The 16,656-nt window shown below is 44.5% G+C and overlaps 1 protein-coding gene across 5 annotated transcripts; it reads right to left on the bottom strand.

Moving 5' to 3' along the window:
* Positions 1 to 2,402: 2,402 nt before the first annotated feature.
* Positions 2,403 to 16,543, bottom strand: LOC101481269 (interferon alpha/beta receptor 2). Of its 5 annotated transcripts, none has more exons than XM_004575577.5 (7): positions 16,389 to 16,543; positions 11,246 to 11,378; positions 9,543 to 9,718; positions 8,867 to 9,018; positions 4,432 to 4,588; positions 3,512 to 3,633; positions 2,403 to 3,332 (listed from the first exon to the last, which is right to left on the bottom strand). In XM_004575577.5, the coding sequence occupies exons 1-7, from the start codon at positions 16,447 to 16,449 to the stop codon at positions 3,318 to 3,320; spliced, it is 816 nt and encodes a 271-aa protein (XP_004575634.1). In that variant the 5' UTR covers positions 16,450 to 16,543; the 3' UTR covers positions 2,403 to 3,317. The 5 variants fall into 5 exon arrangements, with proteins under 5 accessions (XP_004575634.1, XP_004575632.1, XP_004575633.1 ...); XM_004575575.5 differs by having other exon boundaries at positions 2,403 to 3,279; XM_004575576.5 differs by having other exon boundaries at positions 2,403 to 3,279; positions 16,410 to 16,543.
* Between the last annotated feature and the right edge of the window lie 113 nt (positions 16,544 to 16,656).

Below are 16,656 nucleotides of genomic sequence, written 5' to 3'. Positions count from 1 at the left end.
TTTCATGAGCGCTGCGAGGAAGGTTGTGGCAAATGTGTAGTCCAGCCATCGACCACTGAGACAGCTGAAGAAGGACTTGGCCGGGTCCAAATACATCGATGGCCATGACCTCACCTGGAACTCTCTGGTTCGGTCGCCATGGAGTGCAACACCTCCATCCACGCACGTCTCACCACTGCTACGAGTGCACTCCATTTTTGCATTTTTGGTACACCGCTGGTCTGGAACATCTGTTTACAAGAGTGGGGGAGTATTCAGAGAGCATATTCCATCCCTGATACACTCAGTCTCACACACACACACACACACACACACACACACACACACACACAGCATGAGCTGTAAGATAGGAGCCACGCTCAAGACCTGAATGAGGTCCTGCAGAGGAAGCACCACCAGGCTGAAGGAGACCGCCATCCTTCACCACATCACCACTCTGCACCTGTGGTGACCTGACGATGAGGTGTGAGCATCCTCCCCTGTAGAAGACAGCAGTCAGCCCCTGCTTCATTAAAACTCTGCTGTTTGAGCTCCTGTGAAATTCGACCTTGACAAAGTGCTCCTACAAAAGTGTGAAACCTCAAAAGTTAAACATACAGGACGACCAAGAGGGAAAAGTCCCTGTAGGTGAGCTTCATCAATTTATCGCAGCACCAGAAGCAGAGAGGAAACCAGAGGATGCTGAAAGTGGCACAAACAGCTGTGCTGGAAAGGAGGTCAGCAATCTGTCATCACACCATGATGTCAGACGAGGCTTCAGAGCTTTGGAGAGGACGTGTCTGCCACGCTCAAACACCGGCTCAGCATAAAGGTGAAACCTGACAGAGCTCTCTGCGACGGGACGGCCGTGCAGATGTTCAAATTCAGAAAACCCCAGAGAGCACAAACGAACAGAGCACAGCAGGTCTAACGGTGTTTGTACTGTTCATACTGCAGCACATTACTGAAGAGCTGCACTCTAAATGATTCCTACATTTGTATGGATGTGTGCATGTACATGTCTATACTGTTAGATAGCTATTACTTGCATATTTCCACAGCCCTTTATCCATAACACATACTGTGCATGCGTGTACATAGAACCTCAGCTACTGCTGTATAGAGCAGGGCTCTAGAGTGCAGCCAGTTTGGTTGCAAATGCGACCTAATTCCTCAATAATGTCACTAAAAAAATGGAGCAGCTGTTCGAGTAAAAAAAAGTCTCTGTGTGGCCGACAACAGACGACACTATGCTCATATCGTGGTCTAAGCCAATCAGAGACAGTCAAGGGCGGGACCTCTGAGACGCCCACGGTAGGATGTTCAGACACTGAGATGTTCAGTTCGAAGCCTTTGAGCCATTTTTAATTTAGACTTTCTGTTTATTTTATATATCTTGAGATATGTTAAGTTTAAATTTGAGCTCAGTGAAGCTCGTTAGGCACAAGAACTTTTTCAGTAACTGGGCTTTCTGGTAGAAATGTGCTCCAAATAAAGAACTTTGTGTCGAGAGGATTGATAGTTAATCATTTACAAATCAATACTGTCTGTATGGACAGCTATTATGGGTTAGTTTGTAAGGTTAGGCGCACAAAAAGTTAGTCTAGAGCCGGATATTGTGTATTATCTTATTTACTTTGTATTTCTTGACTTTCTATTCTTGGTATACTCTTTGTGTTCTTCTGCTATCTGTACCTGAGCTGTGGCAATGCACAAACTTCTCCTCCATGGGATCAATAAAGTCGTATCGTATTTCCTTTAAAATGCAAACCTACAAAAATACAAATACAACAATAAATACAAACAACATACACCTTAAAGATAGGGTGAGGAGTTCGGCCATCCGGGAGGGGCTCAGAGCAGAGCCGCTGCTCCTCCACATTGAAAGGAGTCAGCTGAGGTGGTTCGGGCATCTGACCAGGATGCCTCCTGGGCGCCTCCTGGGTGAGGTTTTCTGGGCATGTCCCACCGGGCGGAGGCCCCGGGCCTTGGTGTTCCCCCGGATAAGCTGGAGGAGGTGGCTGGGGAGAGGGAGGTCTGGGCTTCTGTGCTTGGGCTGCTGCCCCCGAGACCCGGCCCCGGATAAAGCGGAAGAAGATGGATGATGGATGGATGGCAAACATACATTCAGGAAATATCTGTTCCTTTCGTCTAGTCTTTTTTCAGACTGTGCAAATGTCCAAAGAGGAGCTCCAGAAAGCTGAAGAACTGTTGCTCAAGAGCACTTTAAAAGATACAGGCAGCCTCCCATTAGATGCACCGGAGGTATAAATGTGATGATTCTAGGTTATGTTCACAAAGGTTGACCTGTGACCTCGAGGGATTTGATCTCAGTGTGTGGAAGCTCGTCCTCACCTGCTTTAAACAGGTGAGTCCAAAGTGTGATTAATACAGCATCATCCACAAACCTTCACATCAGACTCTCAGAGTTCAGTTTGCTTTATTTAAAAATGAAAGAAAGACAAGTCAAGAAAACAATCAAAGAAAAATCATCGCATTCAAAGTTCACTCCAAATATGGGTGGAGATGGCTGCACAGGCATCCACCCTTCACTCCCCTGCAAACCAGATAAACTTGACTTTAAATGAAAAGCATGGGTCTGCTTATTTAGCACAGAAAGCAGGAAATACAGGAACACTTCACAATAACGCTTCACATATAAACTCACAGTAACGACACCGAGATTTTATGAAAATTTCACTTCCTGTCTCGATTAATGGGATGAAGAAGAGCTCCAGGTTATAAAAATATAGACACAGACGTTATTCAGATTCACAGGAGACGCTATTGTCAGGATTACATCGTCACAGGTCCGACAAAGATGGGAACGACCTGTTGTGGGACGTGTCCCTGTGGGAAACCGTGTCAGCTCAGCGACGATGACCATCTGAACTCAATCAGTCCAGGTGAGACTGAAGGACCGCATCAGCTGTTCAGGAGTTTGACATTTTTATACACGCGCCCCATTTTCAGGCTCAGAGCAAACAGAGCAGGACTTTTATACAAATATTAAGAATAGGTGGCAGAGTTAAAATGATCTGAGCTTGTTCAGCCCACTGAACCAAAGTTTGTTTGATCCAGAATCCACTGCGGTGGTGTAACAGATGCCAACCGACATCATCCATAAAATACTTGTTACACATCATTACACCTGAAGCCCCACACCCGCTCCGCCGGCTCCACCTAAACAGACTTCTCCGAGTGGCTCCTCTTCAGGCGGTCAGACGAGCCGTCGTCATGTGAGCTCTGAGGCGAGAGTCCGGGTGGAGCGCTTCCTCGCCGGTAGAGGATGACGTACGACTGGAAGAGAGGGCGGGACCGTTTACTCTGACCTCTGCTCAGTCACAGCAGCTCTGACCACGAGTACATGCAGACACCAGCATTTAAATAAAAACACCGTTAACAACAGCAGCAGAGGCGAAACACTGATCCCACACTGTGTCATGTGACTTCCTGTGGACTGCATCAAACGTAGTTTGTGTCATCAGATGATTGATAAACTGGTTAAATCTGATCGATTAGTCGCTGTTACCAGAGATTTGGGAAGTCTCGTTTTCAGCACACTGAAGGTCAGCCGGCTGCCGTAGGCGACCAACGCCATGAGGAGGAACACCAGCGCGCAGAAGGCCCCCAGCAGCACCACCAGCATGTACACTGAGGAAGAGACCAGGGTGCAGGTGTTAGACTTCCACCTGCACATTTACATGCCTGAGAGGAAGTGCTCGCTCTGAAACCAGGTTCCTCTTTCAGTCTTCGAACACGGTCCATGTGCCTTCATCAGGGCGTGAGGTCTGTGAACACGCATGTGTCCATACACGGTAATAAAACCGAGCTCCCATTGGCTGTGCCGGACGCACGAATGTGACATCATGTGAAAAGAAGAGCTAGGCTAATCACAGAGGTGCGTCTTACATTCACTACATTCAATTCAAAACTGACACTCTGGAGTTTCCTCGTGTCTCTGAGCAGTGAGAACATTGACATTCAATAAATATTCTAACTTATCAAACATGATTTTGTGGCACAAACAGGATTTCTTTATCACCAGACTCCAAATAAGCTACAGCAGCGTGTGGACAGAGTCTTCCTGTCACACCGTGGACAATCAGGTCAGCTTTAGCGCCATCATAAACTTGTAATAAGCATCGGCTCGTGTCTGGACTTCTGGACTCCTCCTTCATCTTATACCAGACCCTGAAACTAGCTGTCCTAACTCCTCCCCTCTTTAATCCAACTTTCTTTCCAATTGGGTCTCATGCTCTGGTGGGCGGGGCTTTGACCCCCTCTGTGACGTACTACAGAAGCAAGAGAAGAAGAACTCTGTGATAAACAGTAAAGTGGGTTAATTCAGCTGTTTATACATCAAAACAAGATAAAATTAGAGCTGTCGTCTTTTAGCTCACTAAACTGAAATGACATTAAGCAGGAGAGCAAGTCTGCAGCCACACATACGTGAGTTTCTGGGTGGGGGGCTGGTGAAGGCACACTGAGCTTCACTCGGGATGGCTTTGGAGAAGTGCGGCTTGACGGAGGCGGTCACACAGTACTCCACACCTGTCTGCAGGTAGCTGATCACAGTCTCCTCAGAGTAGGGCATATGCAGCGTGAACTGAAACACACAAACAGACAAAGTTCATACTGACGGTCCGACAGGCGCAAACAAACGTCATCATGTGACAGGAAGAAGATGCTGAAAATGGACCACGCTTCAGCCAACCCTGAGATCCCCCATCAAAGGTTGGTCATGGATCTGCTGCTGTGTGGTGTGGATGATTCACTGTGAAAAGTCCTGATGCTCAGCTTCACGGCCACCAAAATCAGAGTGTTCTCCAACGTGTCCACAAACTGTTTGTGGACCTGAGCTTAAACACGTGCACATGAACACAGCTGGTGAAAAGCTGGACAAGGTGAAGACTGAATGTTCTGGTTTGTGGGCTTTTTAAAAACACATGCAGAGGCAAAGAAGCGCAGCACGTTAGAAAAGGAGAGCCTGATCCAACACAGAAGGCGGAAACTGACAATACGGGAAAACCTGCAGGTCAGGAAGCTTTTAAACCTTCGACCAAACCTTCACAGATTTCTGATTCTCTGCAGGCAGGTTTATGTTATGTAGTTACCTGACCTGTAGCTTCTCCACTAGTTCCTCCAGGTGGCGCTCTTTCCTCCATTTCTTGTCATTCCAAACAAACTGGTGCAGATGCACTGTACTTTGTACTTTGTACAGTGCATCACTTCCTGTGTTACAACCGTGATTTTATTTTTCCAAAGACAGGAAGAGCTGCAGCTCAGCAGCTGATCAGAACAGGAAGTAAAGCAGAACGACGCACTGAGCCGCTAACATGAGGAGCTACAGAGCGCAGAAACATCTGGGCCAGAGGTGGCCCTGTGTGGACTCATATATGTCTGGGATCAGAGACAGAAAGCTGTGAGGAAGCCCACATCCACAGGTCTGTGCTTATATCTCTGAGGTGTTTGATCAACCTACCAGCTGAGAAACGGTGTGCAAGTGTGCCTAGAAGAAGGCAAAGGGGTCCCACCAAACACCGATGGGGTTTAGATTTCTCTTTTGTTCATTCACTGACTGATAAAAATAAATGATTAACTCTTTGATTTTTGAAAGCATTCTTTGTTTACAGCAGTTTCTCTCACCTGCCTAAAACCTTTGCACAGTACTGTATATGTGTGTGCGTCACATAAAAGTCCACACAGGTGAGACGTGGATTTGCTGGACAAACTGTGTTCACACCTGAACATTTTAGAGAGTTCAGGGTCACTGAGGATGGACTCACTACTCATAATGTGAAAGTGTGACACGACTCCATCCTGGACTCATGATGTCGACTTCAGCAGAAAATGTTCATTTTGTGTACTCGGACATAAATGCGATGAAAGTCGTGTGGCTCGTGATCGATTCATAAAGTTCCATCACAGGGATATTTTCAGTAAGCTGCTGTTGCAGCTCGTTAAGTCGCTCGTATTCTGTGTTTGTGCAGTTATTGCCAGCTGTCAAAGCTGAGCATTAGTGAGTATCGAGGTTAAGGAGGTCGTGTCCCGCCTTCGCCCAGCCGCTGGTGGGCTGATCATCTCGGTGACGGCACCATCTCCTCCTGGTTTAATGAGCTTTAAACCTTTAAGTACCCATGAAGACAGCAACAACAAATCACTATAATTTTATAAACGTAACCACATACGACTTCTTGATTAAACATAACCAAGAAGTTTTTCCACAAAAGGGACACAGAGAACGAGAGGACTCACATCCAGCAGCAACAATCAGAAGATAATGAGCCGACTGAGACTGTGGTGGAAAAAGTTGTTTTTTCACCAAAACCCTCAAAATAACTGTTTTTCTTTAATGTTTGTTATGTATTTACTGTGTTTTTGCTACAACTGCTTTGAACTGCTTTTATTTTTCTTGTGAAGAAGACATTAAGTGTTGTTTTAGTGGATTTTAGCTCAATATGTGAATTATTTTCATCCTAGTTTTACAGGAAATACTGTGAAGTCGTACATTAAAGTTTTATTTGTAATAAGTATTTGATCAAAGCCAGAATAGTTGTTAGTTTGTTGCTCTGCTACAATCTGCAGGATACGACACATTTTCCAACATACTGAAGAGTTTATTGTTTTTCTCATAAACGTTTCACATTTGTACTGAAAATTTGCCATTTTTGTTGTAAATGTCTTATTTTCCCCATAAATATAAGATGGTTTGGAAAGCTATGTGTGAAAGCGGAGCTTTTGAAAGCTGCTTGTCGTGCCTCGTGCGCACCTTTACTTCCTTTTTTGACACCAGACCGTGCGCCATGTTTTTGATGTAGGCTTCTGATTGGCCAACACTTCTGCGTTTCCACGTGGACGAGGACAATTAGACAGTAAGTGGTTGCACTTAAAGCACCCAGAGTATTAATCACATGTGTGGGCGTGGCCACAGATGTGCTGTCCAGCTTGACTCTTATTGATTGTGCAGAAACATCACTATTACTGCTACAAATAGGAATATATTCATCTTCATAATAACGTTTTGTTTAGGTTTTTGTTTATTATGCTTATTTTGGTCACAGATGTATTTTGGGGCGTGTGAACGTGCTCTTTGTGTTAGCGCCTCCTGTGTAAATGTGATACAGGCTATAAATCAGCTCTACACCTGCAGCCCAAACCTCCAGACGCTGTCTCACCTGCTTAACTCCTGACCCCGATCAGGGGGTATCAGCTGACCTCCACAAAGTGAATGAATCCTGCCTACCAGGACATGTAAGCGGGGGATTTTTCTGTAACTTTCAATGGGACTTTCAGGTCCTGCTTATTGAGGAAGACTCTGTCAATCATGTGTGTTTAATCTCCTCCAGCCGACATGTTCCAGCTCGCAGAGATGACTGACCCTCTTCTCTTGAAGCTCAGCGTTTCCTCGAACACAGGCAGATGTGAGCTGGGGAGAGGAAGACGCTGCCAAAAACCACAGAGTGAAAAACGTCAGCGGCGCCTCTCCAAGCCGCGAGGTGCTTAATAATCGTAGCGAGCTTTCAGACGAGCTGCTGTGTGGGTTTGCCGTTGTGATTTCTTGGTATTCCACACGGCTCAGAGTTTCACAGCATGTAAACGGCCTCCGTTACAACACGCAGGTGTGCGTGACGCGGGAGGATCCGAGGCTCTGCGGCTGGTTCGTCTCAGCATCAAAAAGTTCAAATTTTCCACAAAACACAGAAGTGCTGCTAAAGGAGCGTGGATGAGGTCAGCTCCTGTTTAAGGTGGAAGAGTAAATGTTGAGCCTCACCGTTTATTAACAGCAGGGCTGAAATGTAGGAAAGTTTGCTCTCCATGGAAAACTGTGTCGTCTTACATGATGATGACCAAGAACAAAAACCTACATTTGAATGAACCATGAGAACTTCACAAGATCATAAAACATTTCCTTGTAATAAGTCAAAGCGAGAGAAGTACTAATAAAAATCTGGAAATGTAGTCCTTCACAGACGTGTGCAGGAACTTTGTACTGTCGAGTACACCAAAAACACAACCACATGCAAACCCCTGTGGGTGTAGCCACAGGAGGAAGACAGGAAGTACCGTTTAAACGCACGCATGTTTGCAGAACTCAGATTACCAGTGTGACGGCGCCGAGACAACCGAAGCGCTCCGAAAGTTTAGTCGTAAAATTATTGTGTTGGTAAAATATTTGTTGTATTTTCAGCGGCACAAGTAAAGACTGTAATCTGAATAAATGTTGCTTCAAAACTCAAATCCTGATGAAAAGACGTGTTTGACATGTTCATTCATTTGTTTTCATTTATCGTTGAACGAGTCACAAAATTATTTTAGATTTCAATTTGTGTTTTAAACACTTTTAGTTTCTGAACACTGCGATGATTTACAAAACTTAAATATCCCTGAATTCTCTTTAATCAGAAAAGTTATTTTATACCAACAAAAAAAACAAGATTTACTTATAAAATAAAAGCCAAGATTCACTCATTAAAGAAAAGCTTGTATAACTGGATCAACATGTAAGGAACTTTCTGAGGGACACCTTTGTGTCCACACACACAAAATCTACAAGATAATCTAAAACAACAGGCAGAGTTTGTAGGTTGTTTTAGAAAAGTCTCAGTCTTTGTGTGTTTGGCCTTTTGTCCACATGTAAATGGGGTCCTGGGTTACAGAAAAACTGAAAGAAGACAAACAAGTGTACATTTATCTGGTTTTATGATGGTGGGGCAGCTTCTGGTTTGTCTGCATTCTTGTACCGTTAGGTTTAAATATCCACCTGACTTTTCTCGTATTTTGTGTTTTCATGTTTAAAGCAGTTCTTGGGGGTAACGGGGGAAACCCCCTTTTCAAAAAACACCCGAGTGCTGGTGGGCGTAGCCTGAGTGTACGGCCGACATACCTCCGCTCCGTCGCGGGTTCGTCGTACGTGGAAGACTAAGTCTGTGTGGCTGTCCTTCAGGTGCTCGCTCGCCAAGACTTCAGGAAGTGTGAGGTGCAGGATTAAACAGTTCCCACATCCAGACACCGCAATGTCAGGAGGTCCAATCACAGCTACAGAAAAAAGAAGAAATTCAGTCAGCTGGAAGGAGACTGGACACAAATCAGTACAGCGACACAAACACAGGCGATGATTTTAGTTTCTGTCAGCAGAAAAACCCTGAAGAGATTTCTAACCAGGGAAACTGTTCTCAAAGGAAAACGTCATGGGACCGTGTAACATCTGTTTAACGAAGCTGTGAGCAGGATTAGAAGAAGATGAAGGTAAATCATTAGGAATGTACAGGTGATGGCACGAACAGTCACATGACGTGGATACGGCGACGTATCCTGGCTCAGGGCGAGCTTTGATAAAACAACCACAAAACCAGAAAAATATGATGTTTGTGGTGTTAAATGCAAGATGGTGGGTGGAGTTACTGATGTAACCTGTGTTAATAGGAGTTATCGTTTTACACTGCTGTAAGGTTACAACAAATATGACATAATAATAGGTACAAGTGTGCTGTGTTGGCTCTCCATCACACGCTCATGCTTTCATCATAAAACTGGTAATGAAACGTGTTAAAGTGCCTCACTGTCTGACAGCGGCAGGAAGCTGTCCGATACCGTCCAGCTGGACCTCTGGGTGGCCGTGAAGGCCTGGACACGAGCTACGTAGTGGTCGAACGGGTCCTTGAAGGCTCTGGTCAGGTCACATGTTTGTCCCGCCCTCAGTGCCACGCAAGCCGGCACCGGCTTCCACAACTGCTTTCTTCATGTCGAAGAAAACAAAACACAAAGACAGACAGATTACTGTGTCATCCTGTGAAATAAACCTTTCACAGATGAATGAAGCTGTGGGCGTGTGCGTCATCCACAATAAATAACCTCACATCTGCCTTCAAATAAATATGAAAGTTTACATTTACTCAGAAAGGAAAGTGCTGACTCTGTATTTAGAGGTGCCTCAGAAACAGAAATGAAACATGAAACTTACTGAACAAAGGAGCTAAATAAGCAACAAACACAGGAGATATCATTCAGGATCAAACGAGGCTGAAATTAACTTTACTGACATTATTGTGACCTGACGTTATAGTAAGAAGCACCTTCAGCCCAGGAGGTGCCAAACCTCAGGGACTGAGAAACCAAGAGTACAGTGAAGAATTCATGTTATAACACAGAAACTGCTTCTGTTTCTGGGACATCATCACTAGAATATCGACTTGAGTCATTCCCAGGCGCCGTTTTTACATTTCTGACTACAAAGCTAACCACACAGTCTCTGATGTACTGTATTTTCCGCACCATAAGGCGCACTTAAAATCCTTTAAATTTCTCAAAAATCATCAGTGCTCCTTATGTATGAACTCTGGTTGTGCTTACTGACCTGGAACCGATTTCATGACGTTAAAAATGTTTTACAACAACTTTGGTACAAGATGAAGCCGCACCGCTTGATGAACTATCAGGGGGTTACGGCAACTGTAGTCAAGGGGCCTCACGGAGTAATCTGGGTCCTAAACTCCGCTTCAGGTCCCAAAGTCAAACGAACACTGCGGCATCACCGAGAGTTACAAACTGTCTAAAATCTTTCATCTTTAAATAAAATTATCAGTGTTGCTGCTTTACCAGGTGTAACAATTAAGTTTAACATCCATGAAAACAGGATTTATTACGTTTAACAGAGTTAGAAGTTACCAGGAAGTTCGCTCGCTAGCTTCCACCTAAACATGATATAGCATGTTCTGACTGAGAGATTTATGAAAAATTCAAACGTACAGCTCTGTTATCACTTCCAACATAAATGAAGACAGAAAACTAAACAGCAGTGACGTTTGCAGGGTTACTGAAGTTGGGCTAGCTGCTATATAATGATGTGCTACGTGATCGCTAGCAACACAGCTATGTTAGCCTAGCATAAACACAGTGAAGCTGGAGGATGAACGCTAACTTTTTTCCACTCGATAAAAGGTAACGTGAGGGTTCCTGATGGTTAGAGACAAATGCAATCGCATGGCAGGATGCTGTAAACGGACCAAACTTCAGTCAGGAGAACAACTGAGATAATCCATCCACAATACGAGGTTAGTCAGGAGACACTGGCTGGTTTTAACCTTTGTGCTGTGATAGTACTAATCACTAATCACTGCTCTGCCGTGTCAAACAAGACCAAGCGATCTGTCCAAGCTGCTCTATTAAAAAGACCAGTGAAAGCCTTTAAATTTAGCCTGACACTCTGAATCTGAATCGGTTTTGTTTGAGACAGCTTAAATTTCTGATCAGATTTTCTGAATACCTGGAGCGGACGACTTCTACCATGAATTGGGCGTCAGAGGGGGTCTGAGGGCCCGGCTGGAAGCTGAGTGTGTGTTCCAAGTTGATGGAAGAGATGGAAACGCTGGAGGGTGCAGAAAGGGAAATGCCCGTCGCTACAGAAAGGAAGAGGATATAAAAAAGTTTTAAAATAATCCTCCTGTATGCTTAGACAGGAAGTGTTTGTACTCACACAGTTTCGGCTCTGCAGATTTAAAATGAACCTCTCAAAACGCATTTGAAGTACAAACTCTCAGCTTTACTTCACGGAGTGGAATAATCCACTATTTTATAACAGGATAATGTACTTAACACTGTTTCTTACACAGGAGTGGATATATCTTTGTTTCTTCAAAAACAAAACTCATCCATCCAATAGTGCGAGGGACCATTTGCTGAGGACTCATTAACAGTTTGGTCCACAGAGAGAACAAAGACAAGATCGTGGACATCCACAGGAGACAGAGGGGGATGATCCCAGGATCCTTTCCATGGTGAAGAAAACCCCCCTTACAACATCCAGTCAAGTGAGGAAGACTCAACGTGAGGAAGACTCCTGTTATCGTAGGCCTTTACACACAGACTGACTCAAAATTCAGAATTTTTCAGATGTGAACTTGTCTGTAATGTTTTTTTTTTTTTTTGGAAGTGTCTGTAATGTTAGCATGAAACAATGAGCTCGTCCTGATGTTCCTGAACACAAAAAGGAAGAAACAGAGATTCTGGTTTGTCCAATGCTCGGGAGCAGGCGGCAGCAGGGAGGATTTCCTATTCTGATCCCCGAGTCGAAGCCTTGGGATGGGTTTCAGGATTGAGCTCCTGTTTATTAGAGTTGTGACCACATCTGAGGAGGCAGAGTACTGATTCAGAGAGCCGACTGACCCGCAGCAGCAGCTAGCTGTGAATCTGAGGGATGCAGGATTATTTACTGTTTATAACTTTGTGTGACTTGAGCTACGAGAGCAAGTGTGGCCAAACGCAGTGACCTGAATGGTCAGATATTTATTCACATGTGAAAGCTGGAATAACCCAGCGTGATCGGAGAAATTAATGCTTTAAAGCTGTTCGCTATCACCATCCTGACACTTTGGAGCTGAAATCATAAATGTGGGTGAGAAATGTAGGGAAGCTGAATCTGCAGGAACTTTTCACAAAACTAGTTTAGAAGTCGGAAATAGAAAAGCTTAAAGCTCTAATGTCCAGCAGGGGCCGACTCCTCTGGCTGTGAAATGAAGTCTGATTGCATAGAGGTCTGTGAGACATAAGCCTCCAACTCAAAAAAGATGGTCTCATTGGAGTAAGAAGGGACCTGAAAACAGGGAGGGTTTAGGGCGGAGCTACATTTGATTGACAACTGCATCGTCCCTCTGTCCTCGCAGGTCTCACATCAAATCAAATCAAAATGTATTTCTATAGCACTTAATAATACAACTAAGTTGACCAAAGTGCTTCACAGTCGGTCAGAGCAATAGCATAAGACAGAATAAAAACAGTTAGAAGGAGGACAAGAAACAATAAGGTAAACAGCATAACTAGCCGTCTGTGAAGGTTCTCAGTCATCCAGGTCATCGTAGTCAAAGGAGCTTGCCAGACGCTTTTCTTTGCAAGCTCCTTTGACAGCATAACTAGCCACGAAACTAGTTTGAATCAAAAGCCAAACTACAATAACACGTTTTAAGACGCAATTTAAAGACTGGATGGACTCGGAGGAACGAATATAGGGAGGGATGTTATTCCAGAGGCTGGGAGCTACGACAGCAAAGGCCTGACCTCCTCTGGACTTCAGACGAGACCTTGGTTGGGTCAGGAGCATTTGATTGGAAGATCTACAAATGGAGGCGATCGGATAGATACCTGGGAGCCGATTGAAAATTTTAAAAGTAAGCAAGAGAATTTTGAAATTGATACGGTAGAGCAGATCTACCTGCTCGTTTGTCACATCTGGGTTCAAAGCATCAAGATGATGATGAGGAAACATCTTCATGATGGGAATACATCACAGTGTGTCTGTGAGGTGTCTGTATGATGTGCTTGGATCATGACAGTGTTCTTTAGTTCTTTAAAGACATCCACAGGAGACGACGGATGTTTCACTCAGAGCTGCTCTGACCTGCCTTTTGGCCTACTTTGGACAAGTGGACTCTGTCACTCACCTTCAGCCTTTATTCAAAATGATCACGATTAAACCTCCAGGTTTGGGAAGGGTGGGTTTACAAAAAGAGCTTCCAAATGGGAATGTGGACAGTTGGATCACCTCCAGACCTTTCACCCGCTTCATTTACAGAGAAACAGCAGCTCCATTTGATCTCCTGAAAATCAGAAACTGTGCAAAGAAATGTCTGTAGTCTCTCAACTAAGTGAGTAATATTCCTGTTCAATCCCGTGAAGTAAAGCTGAGATTCTGCACTTCAATCACAGAGTCACCGCTATAAAAGGCTGTGACTGTTCAGAGACCTACAGCAAAGAGCACTTCAGTACAGACTGAGAGGGAAATGAAACTTACCTGAGCCACAGACAAGTGGCTACTACATAAATGCAGTGCAGGCTGTTGGAAGAAAGACATACACATGACAGCAGAGTCAGCGTTTCGTCACAGGTAGTGACGTTCCAGGTGACTAATTCAGGGATCACTTACACCGAGCCAGACTAAAAGTAAGGAAAAGGACGAGTCTGCCGTTTATGTTCAGGAGTAAATCAGATGGGTGGCTCTTTGCGTGCCGATTAGCAGTGCGTAGCTAACCTCCTGCTGTTCAGAGACTGTTTGCTTTATCTGGATCATGGACCTTTTCTTTATGGTTTGCGGTTCTGTGACAGCGGTTAGCAGTAAGTTGACTGCTGTTACTGACCCAGTGGGCGTGTCCCAGAGATAAACTTTCCCCCTTGGACCAAAGAACAGTGACTAACATGAAGGTATGTTCAGTAGTTTAGATGGTTACCTAGGCAACCAGAGCTTGCAACGTCCGCTAGTGGCCAATCATCAGCTACAAAGTGCGATGACTTCCTGTGTGGCCAGTATCCGCTCTTTGAGTCTGACATCATTAGCTGTTTCCGGGTCCAAACTCCACTTCAGGTCCCAAAGTCAAACGAACACTGCAGCATCACTGAGAGTTACAAACTATCTAAATTCTTTCATCTTTAAATAAAATGATCAGCGTTGCTGCTTTACCAGGTGTAACAATTAAGTTTAACATCCATAAAAACAGGATTTATTATGTTTAACAGAGTTAGAAGTTAGCAGGAAGTTAGCTCGCTAGCTTCCACCTAAACTGATCTACGTCCCTACCCTCACCTATGGCCACGAGCTGTGGGTAGTGACCGAAAGAACGAGATCGCGGATACAAGCGGCAGAAATGAGCTTCCTCCGAAGGGTGGCTGGCCTCTCCCTTAGAGATAGGGTGAGAAGTTCGGCCATCCGGGAGGGGCTCAGAGTAGAGCAGCTGCTGCTCCACATCGAAAGGAGCCAGCTGAGGTGGTTCGGGCATCTGACAAGGATGCCCCCTGGGCGCCTCCTGGGTGAGGTGTTCCAGGCATGTCCCACCGGGAGGAGGCCCCGGGGCAGACCCAGGACACGCTGGAGAGATTATATCTCTCGGCTGGCCTGGGAACGCCTTGGTATTTCCCCGGATAAGCTGGAGGAGGTGGCTGGGGAGAGGGAGGTCTGGGCCTCTTTGCTTAGGCTGCTGCCCCCGCGACCCGGCCCCGGACAAAGCGGATGAAAATGGATGGATGGATGGATGGATGGATGGATGGCTTCCACCTAAACATGATATAGCATGTTCTGACTGAGAGATTTCTGAAAAATTCAAACGTACAGCTCTGCTGTCACTTCCAACATAAATGAAGACAGAAAACTAAACAGCAGTGACGTTTGTAGGGTTACTGAAGTTGGGCTAGCTGGTATATAATGATGTGCTACGTGATCGCTAGCTACACAGCTATGTTAGCATAACATAAACACAGTGAAGCTGGAGGATGAACGCTAACTTTTTTCCACTCGATAAAAGTTAACATGAGGGTTCCTGATGGTTAGAGACAAATCGCAATCGCATGGCAGGATGCTGTAAACGGACCAAACTTCAGTCAGGAGAACAACTGAGATAATCCATCCACAATACGAGGTTAGTCATTAATATACTGCTGCATGGGCTGTAGCTACATCAGAAGGGTTTAAAAACTGAGTTTTAAAATGAACAGTGGTGATAAAAACCGAGAGAGGCCGACAGGGATCACTGACTGTTTTTAGGGGCTTGTTCAGATTAAATAGAACAAAATACAAAACATGTTAAAAACACAACAGCCTTAATAAACCTGGCTCAGGGTTCATACTCATCACTTAACAGCCAGATCCCTACACTGACTAGGGAGGGAGCTAAACCTGACATGTATTATAGCATGTAACACTGTAAGATATCTATGACAATATAAATAATCTGAAATTAGTTCAGAACTTTTACTTTAAGTGTCTAAATTCTTCCTTTAGCAGTGTCTGAACATTAACTCGACACAGGCTGCTTTAAAACCTAAGAACAGAAATGCACAAGGACCAAACCCAAGCCTCAAGATCCAGCTGAAAGTTTTACTTATCGCACCTTCATGGCACCATTATCAAGGTCCAGAGACTTTAGAACAATAATATTATAGAAAATCTGAGCAATAAATCACTTTACTGTCAGTAAACTTCATTATCAACTTTTATATTGTGATTTTGTGTCAGTCTTTTGGCAAATGAGCAAAAGTCATTCTACAAGTTTAAGGAAGTGAAGAGAAATGAAACCAGAAGTAACATTTTACAACAAATAATAATGATAATTAGTTATTTAAAATGTTATTAATATAATAGGTCATTTTTTAAACTGTCACAGTTTTTCCTTCACTACCAGTCTGATTTCCTGTGACCCCCTCCTCCTTTGAACTCCCCCAGAAACAGATTCAACACCCCTGTAAACCTGCTGAGAGCTCAAATCAGACATTTCCTGTAAGTCCATGAGTGCTTCAGTAGAAATAAGAATGATTATTAATTCTCCTGCTAACATCCACACTCACTCTTTTCCTCCAATACACACAAACTTCAATGCAAAGGTGTAAAAAACCAGAGAAAACAACAGAAAGCTTCAGTAACCCCCCACCTTCACCCCAGTGAGCATTACCAAGATGTAAATGCAGAAGCAGCAGCATCCACAGCCCCATCGTGTGTCCATGGACTGTGCCAAAGTTAGACTGCTTCAAGGCGGCTGATAAGCTGTTTGTGGGGCTGAGGACAACCTATAGAGGGAGGGGAGGGCAGCACAGGGGCATGTGTTATTGTACAGCTCTGAGTTTCTGTTTCCACAGAAGTCCCTCCCTGCTCACACTACAGCTCCAGCTCCTGATCACAGAGCACACAGGACGCCAGCA

This window comes from Maylandia zebra, linkage group LG16 (assembly GCF_041146795.1).
Source record: "Maylandia zebra isolate NMK-2024a linkage group LG16, Mzebra_GT3a, whole genome shotgun sequence".
In the NCBI taxonomy this organism is placed as follows: domain Eukaryota; kingdom Metazoa; phylum Chordata; class Actinopteri; order Cichliformes; family Cichlidae; genus Maylandia; species Maylandia zebra.
This window is presented reverse-complemented; position numbering and strand designations above follow the sequence as displayed.

What these genes read in the sequence shown, in the direction of transcription:
- LOC101481269 (XM_004575575.5), bottom strand. Translation starts at nt 16,449, where the DNA reads ATGGGGCTGTGGATGCTGCTGCTTCTGCATTTACATCTTGGTAATGCT. An exon ending in GAACCCGCGACGGAGCGGAG is followed by an intron (nt 4,589 to 8,866) that starts GTATGTCGGCCG and finishes TGTGTGTTTCAG; the next exon opens with TTCACGCTGCATATGCCCTA. An exon ending in CGAGACTTCCCAAATCTCTG is followed by an intron (nt 3,280 to 3,511) that starts GTAACAGCGACT and finishes CCTCTCTTCCAG; the next exon opens with TCGTACGTCATCCTCTACCG.